Source organism: Ochotona princeps, chromosome 25 (genome assembly GCF_030435755.1).
Source record: "Ochotona princeps isolate mOchPri1 chromosome 25, mOchPri1.hap1, whole genome shotgun sequence".
NCBI classification, from domain to species: Eukaryota; Metazoa; Chordata; class Mammalia; order Lagomorpha; family Ochotonidae; genus Ochotona; species Ochotona princeps.
The window spans coordinates 16,788,470-16,806,714 of NC_080856.1; the positions used below are offsets into that span (position 1 = coordinate 16,788,470).

At 49.4% G+C, this 18,245-nt stretch overlaps 1 protein-coding gene across 1 annotated transcript in view; it reads left to right on the plus strand.

Annotated features, from left to right (window-relative positions):
• COG5 (component of oligomeric golgi complex 5) overlaps window positions 1–18,245 on the plus strand; it is a 254,069-nt gene that overhangs the window by 233,983 nt on the left and 1,841 nt on the right. The window contains exons 18-21 of the mRNA XM_004598593.4: window positions 3,958–4,195; window positions 9,674–9,750; window positions 15,417–15,543; window positions 15,965–16,044. Of these exons, the coding sequence (XP_004598650.2) occupies window positions 3,958–4,195; window positions 9,674–9,750; window positions 15,417–15,543; window positions 15,965–16,044 (522 nt within the window). The remainder of the gene's footprint in view (window positions 1–3,957; window positions 4,196–9,673; window positions 9,751–15,416; window positions 15,544–15,964; window positions 16,045–18,245) is intronic.

Consider the following 18,245-nt stretch of genomic DNA (forward strand, 5'->3'; position numbering starts at 1 on the left):
CGTCCTTGACTGTTTTGCCAGGTCACAAGCAGGGAGCTGCATGGGAAATGGAGTAGCCGGGACAGGAATTGCCATATGGGATCCCAGCTTGCAAAGCAAGGATTCAGCTACTAAACCATCATGACACAGTGCCCAGTAGAAATCTTTCTACTTTCTAGACCTGTGTTAGATATTGATATATAACGTATATTTACTGTATGATGCAGTTGGATTAAACAATTCAAGAGCCAAGAATCACCTGTGTATTTAATGCCGCCCCCCATTAATCATTTGAAAATAATTATGAATACCTGTCTGAAGAAAAAAAGTCAGTCACATTTACCTCGTGGATCAGTGTGTGTAGAGAATCCCTACTACTTATAAGGTAGTACTTAAAAATTTAACATATTTTCCTGGTACTTCAAATTCATTGAATAGAACTAGTGTGTTTCTTTCCACATTAAAACGTATAATATAAATGCCTTCTTGACTTACTGCATTGGTTCAAGTTCTTTAGTGTAGAGCAAGTCATGTCTAGTTACGGTTTTGAGTGGAGGCGGTAGGCAACAGAAGGCAGACCGTCTCCTTGAAGTGGTAGATGAGCGCCTCTGAGAAGGGGGAGGACGGGCAGGTGGACAGCCGCCCCTTCTCAGTTGGCTTCCGCCTGCAGGCTGTCGTCATAAAGACCCTTACATTTCTGCACAGCTCACTTCTGCAATTTGTCGGTTGAGAATCTCTCTCTTTTAATGCATATATATGTGTATAGTTTTTTTTCTTGGAAAGGCAGATATACAGAGAGAAGATAGACAGATGGCTGTCTTCCGTTAGCAGGTTCACTCTCCAAATGGCTGCAGTGACCAGAGCTGAGCTGATCCAAAGGCAGGAGCCAGGAGTTTCCTCCAGGTTTCCCATGTGGGTGCAGGAACCCAAGGACATGGTCCATACTCTGCTGTTTTCCCTCTTCTGTAAGTAGGGAGCAATCCAAACATGAACCAGCGCCTATAAGGACTGCCAGAGCTACATGGGGAGGATTAACCTACTATGCCACCGTGCTGGCTCCACTTGAGAGTCTCCTAATAAAGACCGTAGCTGAGCAGGGTTGTACTCTGGTAAATTTAAATCTGTCTAGTAGTACACGCTGAAAACAGATCATATGTATTTCGGAATTTTGGCTAATATTTTACTTATATCGACACATGTTTGTGAAACTTGATTTAGTATGTTATTTTTCTGGTGACTCGGGAAACAGTATCACCTGACTAGAATTAACATGATTGAGCTAATCCTGTGTAGTAGTACAAAGACTGCACTATGCCTTTGCTGAAGCATGAGATAATATGAAAGACCAGGTGTATGCTGTCTGCAAAGAGACTCACCTCCCCTTTGAGGACCCGCATAAACTGAAGGTGGAGGCCTGGGGAGAGGGAACCCATTGCAAGTGGAAACGAAAAGACAACAGGAGTACCTGTGCTTAGATCAAGCAAAAGCTAAGCCAAAAACCGTAAAGGAACACGAAGAAGGTCATTATATAAAGGAATTAGCTCATCAAGTGGTTGTAATGATTATAAGCATCTTGATAGCTAATATCAGAGCCACAAATCCTAAGGCATCTAAGGAGGAAATAGATTGCAGTGCAGTAATGGTTGGAGACCGCAGCACCCACTGTTCGTGAGGGACACATATCCAGACATGGAGTTACTAAGGAAACACTGAATGTGACCACATGGATCTCCCAGACATACACGGAACATCTGGCCGGCACCAGCAGAACACACCCAGACATACACGGAACATCTGGCCGGCACCAGCAGAACACACCCAGACATACACGGAACATCTGGCCGGCATCAGCAGAACACAGGTTGTTCTTAAGCATGGAGCGTTCTTCAGGGTGCATCTGTATTAGGCTACAAAACAAGTCTTAATTTAAGGTTAAAAATCATAGTAAGTCTCTTCTTTAATTACAACTGTATGATAACTAGAAATCAACAACAGGAGACTAGAATATTCACAAATACGTAAAAATTAGAAAACATATTCCCAAACAACCAGTGATCAAAGAAGAAATCAAAAGGAAAAATTTTAAATGTGTTAAGACAAAAGAATATGTAAATATAACCAGACTTCTAAAAAGCAAATTTATAATAAACAGCTTTATTCAAAAAGTAAAAAATCTCAAATAGCCTAGTGTTTCACCTCAGGAAACCAGGAAAATGACAACAAACTTAAAGTTATCAGAAGTAGGGCAATAACAAAGAATAGAACTGGATAACTCCCAAAAGCAGAGTAGAACGTCGCTGACCAGAGCTGGGAGGAGGTGCCGAGACCAGGAAGATGGTAGGCAAAGGGTGCAAGTTGCAGGAGGTGGAAATAATTATACAAGATGATTAATATATTCATTAGCTCCGTTCAGTCATTCCATGCCATGTAGATGTACTATCACTAACTTCCCTGTAATTACTTATTACTATAATGTTAAAAAAAAAACCACATTTAGATTTTTAAAATTAAGAAAGAAGTTAGGGGCCTGGCGCCTTAGTGTAGTGGTTAAAGTCCTTGCCTTGGGCACTGGTTCTAATTCTGGCAGCTCCACTTCCCATCCAGCTCCCTGCTTGTGGCCTGGGAAAGCAGTCGAGGATGGCCCAAAGCTTTGGGACTCTGCACCCACATGGGAGACCTGGAAGAAGCTCTGGGCTCCTGGCTTCGGATTGGCTCAGCTCCAGCTGTTACGGCCACTTGGGAGTGAACCATCAAACGGAAGATCTTCCTCTCTGTCTCTCCTCCTCTCTGTATATCTGCCTTTCCAATAAAAATAAATAAATCTTAAAAAAAAAAAAAAAGAAAGCAGTTAGGAGAGAGGGTCATTTTTGCAATCTAACATTTTTGGCAGAGCCTGAATCCAGCAAGCCCTGCAGTGCTCAGGGTGTGCTGAAGCTCCCGTGGGAGTGTCTTCCCTGACGCTGCTTCCCCACGCCCAGGTGGGAACACTGTGACACTCCTCCCGACACCTCAAAATCATCGTTTCAGCCTGGTTTCACTATTTCTGTCTGCTTCTAGAATTGCAGAACCTTGGGTTAGCATCCTATTTGTAGTAACTGCTTCTGTATTTAAAAAGAATTAAGTTCCTCTCATCATCTTACTCTAGGAATGCGAGTTAAGTCTGTCCGCCTTTAGACCATCACCCATTTTACTACATCATTCTCAGAATATGAAAACACTCAGCTTGTTTTTTTGAAAGCGACTCAGCACTCTAGCTTCTGATCTCATCTGTTAGATGAAATCAGGTGATTTCTAATTTTGCTGTAATTCCTGTTCCTATAAATATTTCACATTCTTTTAATATATGCTTTAAAGGGCAATTATAAGCATTGATAAATTATAAATAGTGTATCCTGGTGCATCAGCTGCCATCATCTGCTGATCCAAATTAAAGCTTTTCCAAACCTCATCATCTGGAGGGAGAAATTGCACGCCATGTGTATCGTTACATAACTGGTCCCACAGTCAGACTCCTGCTATTGGACAGATCCGAATAAACAGCACAAGAGCAGAGATGCCTTTGCCAAGAGCTTGTTTGGGGAAGGCAGCATTTTCTGTCTCTGCAAAATAGAAAATGCTGCTTCAGGATCCATTATTGATCCGTTCACTGAAGCAGGCCGACTCCAGAGTGGAAGGGCAGCAGTGAGGTCAGGGGCCGCCAGAGGGCAGCCGTGCGGACCGGCTCCTGAGCTCCAACCAGGACAGGTGGTATCTGTTCCATTCATAGTCTTTAGGTAAAGGGAATCTAAAGTTCCTTCAGGAGTCAGTTCTGCCAGTGGTGGTGAAAGTTGGGGCACCGCGAAGGCCTTTGGAGCACTGTTGCGTGTTCTTGACACTGTACACCAGGGAGGGAGAAGGGTTGCGCAGGGCTCCCTGCCGGAAGGGGTGGCCCTGTGGCAGGTGCCATGGTCTTGAGAACAGCTGTTTGTTCTTCCGCAGGTCCGTGTCCAGCTCAGCAAAGCCCGATGTTCCTTGCTCTCTGTACATGAAGGAGCTGCAGGGTTTCATTGCCAGGGTCATGAGTGACTACTTCAAACACTTCGAATGCTCCGATTTTGTCTTTGACAACACCGAAGCTATTGCCCAAAGAGCCATTGAACTTTTTATCCGCCACGCAAGTCTCATAAGACCCCTTGGTGAAGGTGGGAAAATGCGACTTGCTGCCGATTTCGCACAGGTAAACTGATACAAAACTACCGTGAGGGAAATGTTTTGGTCTTAAATGGGATTGTGTTCAGTAAAATACATAATCTGTATTCACCCATGTTTTTAAAAGATTGATAGAATAAAGAAAAGTAAATTCACTTAAGCCTAATTGGTAAAGGGACAAAAAGAATGTAAAAATACTTTTAGTGAGATGTTTTTTTGTGTGTGTGAGCATTTAACAAAATAATTATCCTTCATCTTTGATATTTCAAGGTCAAGGTGAAATAGTTGTTCCACAGGAACACAATCGTTTTCTGTTTTGACGTATTCTGGGGCTTTTTCGCTATTCTTGAGGTCAGTACTGATAAAAGTAGTTCACTGAGCTTGCTGGGCTGTGCCCTGGACAGTGAAACAGCCTTTCCGACAGTGGGAACGGGGTTCCTGGGGAGGAGGGGAGCACCTGCAGCAGCCCCACCCCCAGGACCAGCTCAGGTTCATGGGGCTGCGCTGGGTCAGATGCACGGAGTCAGGTTAGTCTCCCTCAAGGAAGTAGAGTTTGGTTCTTGTCTGTGGCCAGCCTTGAAAGGATTCCAAGGTAACGGATGTAGGTAAGACAGAGTGACACCTTTAAAATAGCAGGACCAAAATCAAATCTCAAAGAGAGAAACATCTTTGCTTTAGACAGATTTTAAGACAAAACACTCAAACTTTCACTAGAAGATCAGATAGAGAGATGCTCATTTTTACAGCATGTCAAGGGCGAAACCATTCTTTAGGCCTCTCAAAGCTATTAGCTTTGATAGTTTAAATAGTTGTTGAAGCCACATCCTCCTTGCTTATAAAGGCCTGTGTTAGTGCCTGGGGCTGGGGGCGTGTGTGTCCTCACTGAGGACGAGGACGGGGCTTGGGAGAATTCTGCTCACCAGGGTTTTGGTTGTCAGCTTGCCCAGACTGGGAACACAAACCCCAAACCTGAGGCTTCAAGTCTCTTTGCTTGTTTTTCTCATCCAGCAGTTAGTCATTTTCTTCATCAGATGATATCCTTGAGGCCACTAGATCACAAAAAAAGTGCCCGCCTTTGGGAAATTTGCCATAAGTAGGTAGCTCATGAAAATAAAATGGTGACTTTTCACCTTTCCCGTTGGTGTCTGTTTTGTGCCGAGGCACCTGCACGTTCACAGAGAGGTAGCCATGAGCCTTGTCTTCCTTGTCTTTGAGCAGGGTTACCGCTCTTAGCACTCACGTGAGCTCTGTCCTGAGGGTCTGTGTGCTCCCTCTCCCCTTCCCTCCTGATGGTGTCTGTCTTCGCCCATCCTCCTCTCCCTTGGGCGCCCACCCCCACCGGCTGATTTGCATTCTGCTCCAGCTGGCTCTTGAGTCACTTTCCTGGAGGCAGCACTTCAAGTCCAATTAAAGTGGCAGCCGCACAGTGATGGCCAAAATGAGAGTGCTGTAGGAGAGAGGCTTGTTGTTTTTGCATTTTCTTTTAATGATCTGTTCCCTTATGAGACCTGAAAGATGGGGAGTATCGTCCTTTAACCCTTGCTGCTGTTGGAGCCGGCGCCTGCTCAGAATGCCCTGTGGCTGGCAGTTGGGTCCGGCTTCCAGTCCCGCAAGCTCACACTGTTTAGATCTTTGTTTGCATTGCTATGTTCTGAAGATTTGTGACCCTAAAATCCCAACTTTTCTTAGGCCCCTTCCCTTAAGACAACTGAGACTCCTCTGTTGTTAGTACTAGCGTGTGCTAACTTGTGTTTTCTGTCTCTTCAGTGTAGAAAAGGCATTGCACACAGCAGCCAATCAGTGGGGAGAGTATGTCTTCCAACCCTACAGTAGACAGTTGCTTACTGTAGTCTGTGGTGTGGGGAATGCGTCGTCCTTCCTGTCCCTGCATGCAGCGTGCCCCAGTTTGCACACCGCCGTCCCCTCCCACCACTCACCTTGGGATGATCGCTTGCCTGTAGGTCATGGGCACAGGAGGGCAGGTGGATGCGCTGGCACTGCTGATCATGTTGATGATCAGTAACTTTGGCAAGTGTCCAGCCATTCTGTCATGATCCTCCCCGCCCCCATTTTTTCAAGTAAATTTTAAACATGAGGTGGTTTTTAAAAGTTGTGTTTCATTTGGTTTGGTTTCTTGTCACAATGCAGATAGGTGTTGTTGCACCTCAGCTTTCAGAACTGTACCTAGCTGGAAATGTTTTTCTGGGTTCAGTCAAAACACTTAAGTAGCATTGCCTTGACATTTGTATTCATGACAGGCATCACCTGGGGCAGAGAAGGCCTTCCAATGCCGCATTATTGGAAGTTCTGCCAATTTGTATTCAAAATTAAGCAATGCCATGGAGGTCACCGGCTTCAAGAATGCACCAGTTGTCTCTAGATTCAAAAGTGTTCTTGTGATAAAAATGCTGTTGTTCTGGCATAGGTACCAAGAAGAGAGGAGTTTATGAAGGGAGCGGTCGACTTGAGGGTGCTGGTGGTCCGACATCCAGTCCAGTTGCAGACGGGTAGTGATCTCTGTTAAGGGCTTCTTTAAGAGCCTGGTTCCCCCTCCCTCGCCCTCCCACCTCGTGCCAGGAGCATGGTCACAGGGTGCCATCTGGAGGGAAGTGCCAGCATCCTGTCCCCTTAGGAAGCAGGTCATGGGCAGGAGGTGCTTTCCTACAGGTAATTAACTCCCTACTGTGACCCACATGGTCTTGGTGTCTACACTAATCACACAGCACTTCTAAAAGCGGGTACTTGTCCCAGGCTGGGGAGGATCCTGTGATGGGGAGTGGAAGTGCATACTACAGCCACCCCCTTCGCCTCCACTCCCCGCCCTGAGGGAAGGATGACTGTTATTCCGGGGTACTGTGGGCCATTGCTATCTACAGGCCTGCTCGTGCCCTTTGAGTCTGCCTTTATGTGTCTCTTTGACCCAGCACTTGCAAATCAAAATTTGGAAAGCAGGATAATCAGAACTCTAATTTCTGTTGTGATTCCAGCCGCCTTTGGTTTCCAAGCCGTGTCAGGTAGGAGCATCCTTGGAGTTTCCAGAAATGCCCTGTGATTGACCAAATGTCCAGTGTGAGTTAGAAGCAGCCAGTAATTAGCTCACCTCCTGCAGCTGACCGCTCCCTCCCTCCACCCTGGCCAGGCTACTTTGTATCTGTAGTGTCTGAAAGGGATACTGTTGTCATTTAACATGTGGCCTTGATTGTTTCATGGAACCCTGGCAGAAGAAAATGCTTTTCAGTGCTTTGGAGATCCTTGATGGACGGATGAGAGATTTACCCTGGACATTTAACTGTTTGCAGTTGTCCTGTGGCCTAGGACTTTTCCACACTGATAGTGATCTCACAGCCGGATTCTCACATCATGGTTTGTCCTTTGTGTTAGCATCTCATCGTGCTCACCAGCTGGCCAGAGCTGACTTGGTCTGATCATTGTAGACAAGCCACCAGGGCAGTGGAGACCAAAATAACAAAGACATTCATGAAAAACACATCGCATAATTTCAGTGTGCGCAGTTACACACACACACAGAGACTTCTGAGTGGAGTTAGCCAATCAGATGCATGATCACATTTGCACTTTGCACTCAAATTCTTTATACTCTGAAAGAAACCAGGAACTCCCACCCAAGTACTCACAGCGGTTCTATTATGTAGTGCTGGCAAAAACCCTGACTTTTCCTTCTGTAGATTTCCCTTGTTTTGTTTATTTGTTCGTGGGTGTTTTGGATCGTTTTCCATCGATGGGAGTGCTCCCTCTAGGATGGAGTGTGTGCGCTCTGTGTCTTTTGTACATTCTTAAGTGATCAGCCAGGCCCTGTTCACCCCTAAGAGTTTCTTTCACCCCTAAGAGTTTCTCAAAAGCTGCCCTTCAATTTTTCGTACAGATGGTACAGCACATATCATTTTGTTTAATAATGGCCCGTGTGTGTGTGTATTTGAAGGTCCTTCAAAAAGTTCACTGAAAGTGAAATTAAAGGTCAATTCTATTTTGGTGCAAACAGTTTGAAATCATGGATGAGGGTTCTTCAGAAAGCTTATAGAAGTGGATATTTTGAAAAAGCTGCACAGGAATTTAAAAAATTATACAATTGTAAACTTCAAATCAGCTTGTTGTTCTTGTTTAGTTTCAGAGAAAGAAAGGCAGCGGGGTCTTCTACCCACTGGTCTTTCCCTAAATGCTCGGAAGAGCCAAAGCTGAGTCAGGTCATTGCCAGGACTTGGGAACGCAGTCCAGGTCTCCCGTGTGAGTGGCAGGGACCCAAGCCCATGAGCCATGAGCTCTGCCTCCCAGGGTGCGCTTCAACAGGAAGCAGGAGTTGGGAGGGAAGCTGGGTCTTGAACCCATCTACTCTGATATGGAACATGAACATCCCAAGCTCAATTTTTTTAAATTTATTTTTTCTGCTTGAAAGGCAGAGTGACTAAGAGAAAGGGAAAGACGCAAGTTCCTTCACCCACTAGTGCATTCTTCAAATCGCCATAATGGCAGAGGTTGGTCCAGGTTGAAGCCGTGAGCCTGAAACGCCATCTGGGTCTCCCACCGTGGTGTGAGACTATCTTCCCAGGTGTGTTAGCAGGAAGCTGAATTGGAAGCAGAGTAGCTAGGACTGGACGGTAGTTTTTTAATGGCAATCATAATTGCTAGCATTGAAGGAGCACTTACCTCCCAGCACATGGCATCGTTACCTGTCAGTATGCACAGTCCTAGTAATTAAGTACTATTGTTTCTGCTTTACAGACGACAGACCTGTGACTTAGCTTAAGTAACTTGTCCAGGGTCATGGAACTAGCACCGCAGCTTTGACTTGTGGCACTGTATGCTCCTTGGAGCTCCAGAGGTAGGGCTTTTTATCACAGGGTCGCACTGGTAAAACTTTGTCATCATCTAGGCTGAATATAAAAAATAAAAAGTCACTTGTGAAAGCTGGTGTGTGGCCCAGCAGCTAAGATGTCAATTAGAATAACTCGCATCACATGTCAGCGTATGTGAGTTCAGTTCCCGACTGTAGCTCCTTGTTCCAGATTACTGGAAGCCAACAGCATTGGCTCTGCCACCCACGTGCGAGACCTGGCTTCAGCGTGGCCCAGCCCTAGGTGTTGCAGGCATTTAGGGACTGAACCAGTGGATGAGAGCTCCGTATAAATAAATAGACTTAGGATACCTGCTTAGAGTATAGGCGCAGTCTTACAAACTTTGGTTTTCATGATTTGTCAATAGAGAAACAATACAGATTTCTTCCTGCTAGACATCAAAAACCATCTCTTGTACCATTGTGAAGGACTTGCCTCATTGTAGGCTATTTCCTGCAAAAAAACAAAACAAAACAAAATATATAGAGAGAGGGAAAGAGAGAACTTTTTACTAAGCTTCGTTGGCTTTCAGCATGTACCTGTAGTCTAGCTAAAGATGCAGTTTGCTGTACACTCCAGCTCCATGTTGCGGGTGGCACTCACTGACCTTGGGCACAGCCCTGACACGCCGTGGAATGAATGTCTTGGTGTTTCAGATGGAGTTGGCTGTGGGTCCGTTCTGCAGGCGAGTGTCTGACTTAGGAAGATCGTATCGAATGCTGAGGTCATTCAGGTAAGACCTAATCATTGGTTGGCTAATGTGTTCGTATTCTGTGAGTAAATCTTTTCCTCCTATCTAGAGGGATCTGTATCAAATTGCCAGCATTCCTTCATGTTTTTCTTTGCTTACAATAAGGACGATTTCATGAGTCACTTTAAAAGGTACTATTCAGATTAGAAGCCCATATAGAATCTAATGTGATGACTAGTAAGTTGGTGGGTATTTTTAATTTCCCCTGTTTGAGTGAACTACAGTCACGAGATTGAACGCTCCTCGTGAGGGGTTGTTTTCTTCCATTTTGCTCCCCATTCTTGCAGGACTGTGTTGGTTAGTAATTGCAGGTGGGCTAGAGTTACATAGACATCTTTTTTCTGAGACAGTCCTGTGTTTCTGTGCTGTTTTTCACTCAGTCTCCTTCTGAAAAGGTTATAGTTTATGTTCCAAGATGGGAAAGTACAGAACCCCTGAACCGAATGTTTATAAAACCTGAGTTCAGTGAAGACATGCGGCAGTGACTCTGAACGTGAGAGACAACAGCTGAGCGCAGAATTGACACTGAGTGTCCCAGAGACCTGCTCAGAAAGAGAAACGAAGAGCTGGTTTCCACTCATGGTCCAGGAGTCTAGCAGTTTCACAGAGAAAATTTCTGCACTCGAATAGGCTTGTGTCAATTCAGATTTTAAGAAACACTGGCTAACATCCTGATTGAGGTTTCAGACTTTAGAAGATGAGGAGATGTTGCTCATATGGCTTTTTGTTAATAAACCAGAACAGCTCTAAAGGTTGTCACGCAGCAGCACGTGTGGAAAATACGTTTGTAGAGATGACCAGCCCGAGGGGCTGCAAGGATCCACAGCTTAGAACTGAGGCCCGACGTGAGCCGCTGCCAAAGCACAGTGCTGTCGGAACGTGCTTCTGTGGTGGTCTGGGCAGCGCACAGGCATGCTGGAAACCAGGTGATACCCTCACAGCAGCCACTTCCCCCCCTCCGGTCAGCCAGCTCTGGTGGGAGAGCAGCTGGGATAACGGGATGGAAGAACCCGGTGGTGGTGGCGAAAAGGGAGCCCCTTGCTTTCCCTCTTCCATTGGTCATGGGCAGAGTTTCTGTGCTGTTCTCTAACATGAACATGGCAGCCTGAGTTGTATTGTTTCCCATTCAGAGGAAGTTGCCTTTATTTTCTTATTTTTCATCTCCCCCGCCCCACTTTTTGTGTGTATTTTCTCTTTATTCCCGTAGGGTTCTGTAACTATCAAATATGATTGGGTTGAGAGATTATGAGGCCTTGAGGTTTCCAATCTGTCAGTCATCTTTCTGTACCATAAAAATAATTTTTACCCAAGATATATTTCTTTCAAAAAGTTACAGAAAGGGAGATATGGAAAGTTCTTCCATCCACTGGTTCACTCCCCAAGTGGTTGCGATGAATGGGCTGAGCCAGGTCAAAGCTAGGAACCCAGAGCCTCTTGTGGGTCTCATGGGGTGCAGGGGCCCAAGTACTGGAGCCATCTTCTTTTGCTTTCCTAGGCACATTAGTAGGGAGCTGGATTGGAAGTGGGGTGGCCAGGACAAAAACTGGCACCCATATGGGATGCCAACATTGCAGATGGTGACTTGATGTGCTGTCCACAACACTGGACCCAAATTAGCTCGACCTTAAGGTATAACATAGCTAGTTGAGTCAGTCAACATACTAGAAGGTATTAACTAACTAGATATTGCAGGAAGTTGTAATTTGGCATTTGCTACATAGAGTTATCTTTGTGGTCCTGCGTCTGTGTTTATTGTATGTGTGTTAGAATAAAGCATTATTTCCTATTTGCTGAGGCATTATGACCGTTATCCAAGCGATGTTAAAGCTGTACCACTGGGCCCGGCGGCGTGGCCTAGCAGCTAAAGTCCTCGCCTTGAACGCCCCGGGATCCCATATGGGCGCCGGTTCTAATCCCGGCAGCTCCACTTCCCATCCAGCTCCCTGCTTGTGGCCTGGGAAAGCAGTCGAGGACGGCCCAAGGCATTGGGACCCTGCACCCACGTGGGAGACCCGGAAGAGGTTCCAGGTTCCCAGCATCGGATTGGCGCGCATCGGCCCGTTGCGGCTCACTTGGGGAGTGAAACATCGGATGGAAGATGTTCCTCTCTGTCTCTCCTCCTCTCTGTATATCTAACTTTCCAATGAAAAATAAATACATGTTAAAAAAATTTTTTTTCAAGCCCACTGGCTTCTATCAGAAATTGGTCTTACCTGAACCTCACCCTCAGAACTTCTATCTTCATACAGTGGTACAGCTTTTTTTTTTTTTAAAGATTTATTTATTTTATTACAAAGTCAGATATACACAGAGGAGGAGAGACAGAGAGGAACATCTTCCATCCGATGTTTCACTCCCCAAGTGAGCCGCAACGGGCCGATGCGCGCCAATCCGATGCTGGGAACCTGGAACCTCTTCCGGGTCTCCCACGTGGGTGCAGGGTCCCAATGCCTTGGGCCGTCCTCGACTGCTTTCCCAGGCCACAAGCAGGGAGCTGGATGGGAAGTGGAGCTGCCGGGATTAGAACTGGCGCCCATATGAGATCCTGGCACGTTCAAGGCGAGGACTTTAAACATTGCGCTATCACGCCGAGCCCAACTCTTGATTTAGTGACCCAGCTGTCACACTGGTTTGCGTTTGGCAGTTTGCAGCTTTCTCACAGCGGTTACCTGTTCAGCTTCAGAGGCCTTAAGGGACAGAGATTGTTCCATGCCCCTTTCTGTGAAGTAGGAAGATTTATACTGTTTCCTCCTGGGGTTCTGATATCCCTGAACTTGCCCTTGCAGATTAGTCCTTAGCTCCTAAGGCCTCCAGCCCGTGAGAATGATTATTTTGCCTATAAAGTATCTTCTATAACTCTTAACTAAAAAATTCCAGCAGATTTATGGTTATAACATATAATGACTATGTATAATTATATAGTTATAACTATACGTGCAGTTATATTGATTGTATAGTAACCCAAGAAACTGACCAGTTGCTTGATGGGACTGGGACAGCTATTTTCAAAGGATGTAGAATTAACTGGATCATTAAGTAAACTGAGGTGAGGTGTTGGAGGCTCTGAAGGTGCTGCTCCGGATGCCGCCTGCCCTCCTGGAGCGCCGGGGTGGCGTCCCGCCTGCCCATCCTCGAGCGCCAGGTAGCATCTGGCTCCACCTGCTGTCTCACCTGACCCTCCTGGAGCGCCGGGGGTGGGGGACGTCCAGCTCCCTGCTAATGGGCACTCCGGAAGGCTCAAGAACTTTTCCCATTACCCGTGTGGGAGACTAGCATTCAGCATTCTGACATGGCCCAGCTCTGGCCATGCACACGCTGAACTTTGGCCTTCTCTGTTCTGAATCACACCAAAGCCAGGTGAATGGCGGGCAGTAGCTGACGGGCCATGTGAAACGTGCCACATTTGTCCAATCATGTTTGTGCTGCCGTTAACAATTATTTAGTTAATATCTGAGAACATGGAAAAGTCCTTTATGCATCATCAAGTGAAAAACTGGCTACTCAGTACATAATATGATTCTTATTCATTGAAAAATAATATATATTTGAAGAAAAAAGGGCAAAATAAGGCAAAAGTAAGGATTTTTATCTTGAATAGTGGAATTGATATTAATGATTTTTCTTTTTAGCATTTTCTCTGTATTTCAAGTATTCTGTCTTTATTTTTAAAAGCAAAAAAAAAAAATCAATAGATATTCTTAAGTTCCTCTTGCCTTGTTTTTCCCTTGACACAGTAACCAAGGAGCAAAAACACCATGTAAAATACACAAGGCTTTACCCAGAAAAGGGTCACGAAAGGCAAGGAAAACTGGCAGGCCAGGCCCGCCTGTGGGGGGGCTAAGCCCTGAATGAGAGGCTGTGGCAGCCAGGGAGGTCGTGGGGGCCCTTGCAGGAGGGGATGGCCCAGCCTGAGAGCCCCTGCTGGGACCCTGCTGCACGTCACCTGACCCCTGCACCCACACTCGGGCGTGCACCTGGACCTCAGCAGACGTTGTCCTGCACTGCCATGCAACCTGTGCCGTGGGGCACTGGATCCTGACAGTAATCCGAGTGGACTGTCTAATTAAGGCAGCCAGTTCCCCACATGCATTTACATTTTGCTGTCTCCAGGCGTGGCTCCCCTGCAGCAGGAAAGCCTGTGCCCAGGACAGCATGCGGCCTCGGAGAGCTGCTGACATTAACCACCGGGGGTTTGCATTTCTACCCTGGATACATGTGTCAGAGCTGCCGCAGTCCCCTGCCCCTGTCCGTGGCTGTCCCTCTGCAGCATGGCATGGTCCCCGCAGCCGACCCCAGCTCCCACAGGCCAGAGGCCCCAGGGCGCTGACCCGTGGCGCTGTCTGTGCAGAGCCTCATGAGACCTGAGGGACCCAGAGGGGTCCGAATGCCCTTCACCAGCTCCTGCTGGCCCCTCCCTTGCTCTGGAGGGGGTACTCTCCCTGATGGTGTCCGCAGCCTGCACGGCCAGAAGCTCTGTTACCACACGGGGGTAGGGAAGAGAGGAGAAATCTCAGGGTGGCCAAATGGGGACTGTGGGTGACCAAGTGGCCCGTGGTTTGTACGTGCAGGAGCAGCAAGGGGGTGAGCATGCAGTGCTGGCAAAGACACGCCCAGTGCCCACCGCTGGGCCTGTGAGTTGTGAAGGGGCTGAAGGCCTCCCGGCAGCTTCTGCTTTTAGCACTTGGAGCAGCAAGACCCCAGCTGCATCCTGTCCCATACCTTGTTTACACTCATGAACCCAGGAGCTGTTTCCCCAGTCTTCCTGGATTCGCAGTGTCAACTCTGATTCCAGTGCAGCCTGATCCTGCTGCCTGGGCTGGCACCACCGCCTGCCCCGCTGCCACTGGGAGGCAGCCTGGGCCTGTGAACAGCAAGCTCTGTGGTTCTTGTTGGCAATTCTGGGGTCATTAGTTCCTGCTTGGCCAAAGCCTGGGGAACAAGCTCAGAGCGGGAAAGTGGCCAGGGCTGCAGTGTGGGAGAGCCCAGAGCCTGTGCCTGTGACTGTGGTGCCCTGCTTCTGGGTCACAAAGTCCCCCTGGCTTCCCCTACCTGGTGCAGTGATAGCAGTGGCATATTTGTATGTGCCACCTAAGCAGATGTCAGCAAGCCTCGGGGGTACACTGCGCGCCTCACTGGGCTGCCAGGCACCTGTGGCTGCAAGCCTTCTCTCCCTCCAGCCTGCCCCTGCCTGAGACCGCAGCGCTGCTCTGCAGCCTGCAGTGCTGGGATGGCCGGTGTCGCCATGAGAAAGACCCCGCCTGGCCTGCGTGTGTCTCCCTGCTCTGCTGCAGCCTTTGGCTTGAGTGGCTACCCTCGGCAGGGACCCATGTGCCCTATGCTGCACCCCAGGCCTCCCTGTGGAGCCTCCTTAGTGGCCAGCCACCCCGCGAGGCCTCCAGCACTCTTCTCTTAGACCACAGATCTGTCCTGGGCAGGGAGGATGGCCGTCTGCACCCTGTCCCCTCCTGTCCATTTCTGTGCCCAAATTTAGTGCTCCTGCTGCAGCCCTGGGCCTTCAGGATTGGCCACATGCACCTGCGGCCCTGAAGCCCGAGCCGGTCCAGGAGCACTGTAGCACCCAGGCAGATCCCCACCATGTCCCCTTGGGAATCCTGCACAGTTCCCGTGGCTTCTCTTTTCCCTCCCAGGCCGCTGCTCTTCCAGACCAACGAACACGTGGCCAACAGCCCTGCCCTGGGGGATGTGATCCCATACAGCGTCATCATCCAGTTCCTGTTCACAAGAGCACCTGTTGAGCTCAGGTCTCCCTTCCAGGTAACCCAGTGCGGCCAGCACCCACATGCGCATATGGCTGCCAGCATGGAGACCGCAGCGGCCTCTGCAGCGTGGATGTCCGCCTCCCACAGTGGCCATGGGTTGGGCAAGGGAAGCACCGCTGGCCGGCACCGCCTGTCTCGAGAGTGTAGGAACTCACCGGTCCCATTCCAGATGTGTGTCAGCCCAAGTCATTCCCGTGTGTAAAGCTTCTAGTGGTGGGGCCCCTTTGCTTTGCTGACCAACTGTCGACTGGCAAATCCAGAAAACCCTTTGGTAGTGGGAAGTGCCCAAGGCCTATGCCACCTTCCTTCTAGCTCACGCTGGGGGTCCGCAGGAGGGGCTTTGCGAGCCAACATTTGCAGCCATTGGCTATAGAACACAGACGCATTCACTCTGCCCTCATCTTTCACCCCTGCAGAGGGCCGAGTGGTCCCATGCGCGTTTCTCCCAGTGGCTGGACGACCACCCCGCGGAGAAAGACAGGCTCCTCCTCATCAGGTAAGGCAGGGCAGGGGCGGCGCACAGGCGGCTGTGGCCAGGCCACCTGGCTGCGCGGGGAGCACCCAGCAGTGGAACTGAAGGGCACGCCCCAGTCCCCACTCGGACCCACGCCTCTTCCTGTGCTCCCCTGTGCCCGCTGAAGCCCACGTGCCTCTAGTGGTGCCTGGAACGCAGTTGGGGAGTGGGCGGAGGCTGCGGCTTGGCATCAGGGCTTTTCCAGCTCCTCAGGCAAATCCAAGGGTGTGACTTGGCAGCTGTGACTGGGGCACGTTCCCATTGTGAGATGAGAGGCCCCACCGAGGAGCCAGATGGCAGCCCTTTGGCCTCCATGGATGGCACCAGTGCTTGGGCCCCTGTGGGTCATGAGATGAGCTAGGGCTTCTCCCTGGCTTCTCTAGCCTTGGCGGTGTCTGGCCCAGGAACAGGGGAGGTTGCCAGGTGGCTCTAGGGTGAAGCTGGGGGTCGTCAGGGTCCCTGGGAGCTTGTTTCCCATGACTGCGGAAGCCTCACTCCGCTCACCCCATGCACTGGGCACAGAAGACTCAGTTGCCTGCGGAGCGTTCATTGTTGCCTTGTAAGCAAGCAGGAGTGAGTTCCTGCACAGTGGCAGCTGCCCGCTGGGGTGCATCACAGAACTGTTTTCTTGAACTCTCCTGAGTGGTTTCAGCAGCAGTGCTGTGGCTGAGTCTATATTTAGTCACTGAAGTGAGGCTCCATGGTGCTGTCACGCCTCTTCAATCCGGCCCTAGTCCCTCCACCCACCGCTGCTCCCAAAGCTCCTGGGTCCTGGGGAGTGTGGCAGGCGGCTGCTGCTGCTGGGGGCCGGGCGAGGAAGAGTCCTCGCCTCGTGTTGCACCTACAGCTCCACGCCTCCCTGGTTGCACTTCCTTCCCCTGTAGACAGACCCAGTAGCTGCTGGGGCAGCGCCTGTCACATCATGGCTAGCCTCCTCCCAGCAGAATCAATTTAATTGGCATTAAGTAGGGCTGCTTGAGGCCAGGAGAGCAGGTGCTGCTGAATGAACAGCACACAGCGAACTCTGCCTGCTTCTCCTGGCCTCGCAGAGCTCTTTGTTGCTTGAATGAGTACTGGTCAAGTGAATTCTAGAGTTGGAGTAATCACAGTCCCTACCTGCAGCACCCACAGGCGGGGCAGTCCCTGGCTGGCCAGTGCCTGCCTGCAGGACTAAGTGTTGGCCTGTGTTTCCAGAGGCGGTTCTGGCCTCCACCACCCTTTCCCTGGAGCACCAGCGCCCCCTGCAGTGACCCTCTGGGAGTGCAGCATATCACAACAGGCATGCACAGGCTGGTGGGAGTAATCCCCAGAGCCGCACATGCTCTGTTACACGTGGAGCTCTTGGGCCCCAGGCCCTCAGCCCTCAGGACAGCCAAGAAGCCCAGGGGCTGTGTTGGGTGAGGGCAGTGCTGGGTCCCCACACACCCACCAGCTCTGTGCCGGACTCGGAGCCAGAGGGAGGATGGATGGGGCGAGGGGAGCCGGGGTGTAGGTCTGAGCTCCTGGTTAAGATGTGAGAGTGAGCCGCCTGTTCAGCACCCAGCCAGCACCGTGTAACGCCCAACAGGAGCGAGCTTCATTGTCCCAGGTCACACAGGGCGGTGTCACCATACCCTCTGCTTGTTCACTGGTTAGGGTGTGTCGTTTCCTAGTCGGGAATCAGCTTCATTTGGTGACAGCAGCCAAATTGAGCCTAGCTCTTACATAATGCTTGGCCTGACTTCCAAGAAAGCTAATGTTTTGCCAAAGCAAATGAAGAAATTTAATAAGTGCTTGAAAATCTTGCTCTGCTTTCACGTGGGTGGGTAGTTTATTCTGTCCCCCCCATAGTTCCAGTGGTAATTCTGAATACAAAAACTTTAAAATCCAGCAAGTTCATTTCTGAGCTTCCTCCTGTATCCCATGTCACTTACATAACATCTCTTCCTTTGAATGCAGATGCAACTGCTAGGTTGATCTGTGTCTGTCTGTCAACGGCAGGGACCTAGCCCCCTGCTCCCCTTCGCATGGGCTGAGCTTGGAGCTGTAGCTGCTGCTGAGCGGCCACACGTGCGCTCTGGCACACACCAGTCTCCAGGGTAGCCGAGCCCGTGGAGACGCTGAGTGCACAGGGGCTTGGATTGTGGCAGGGACGACAGCAGGTCTCCAGCTGCCCAGAGAAGGCGCTGACAGAGAGGAGGGCA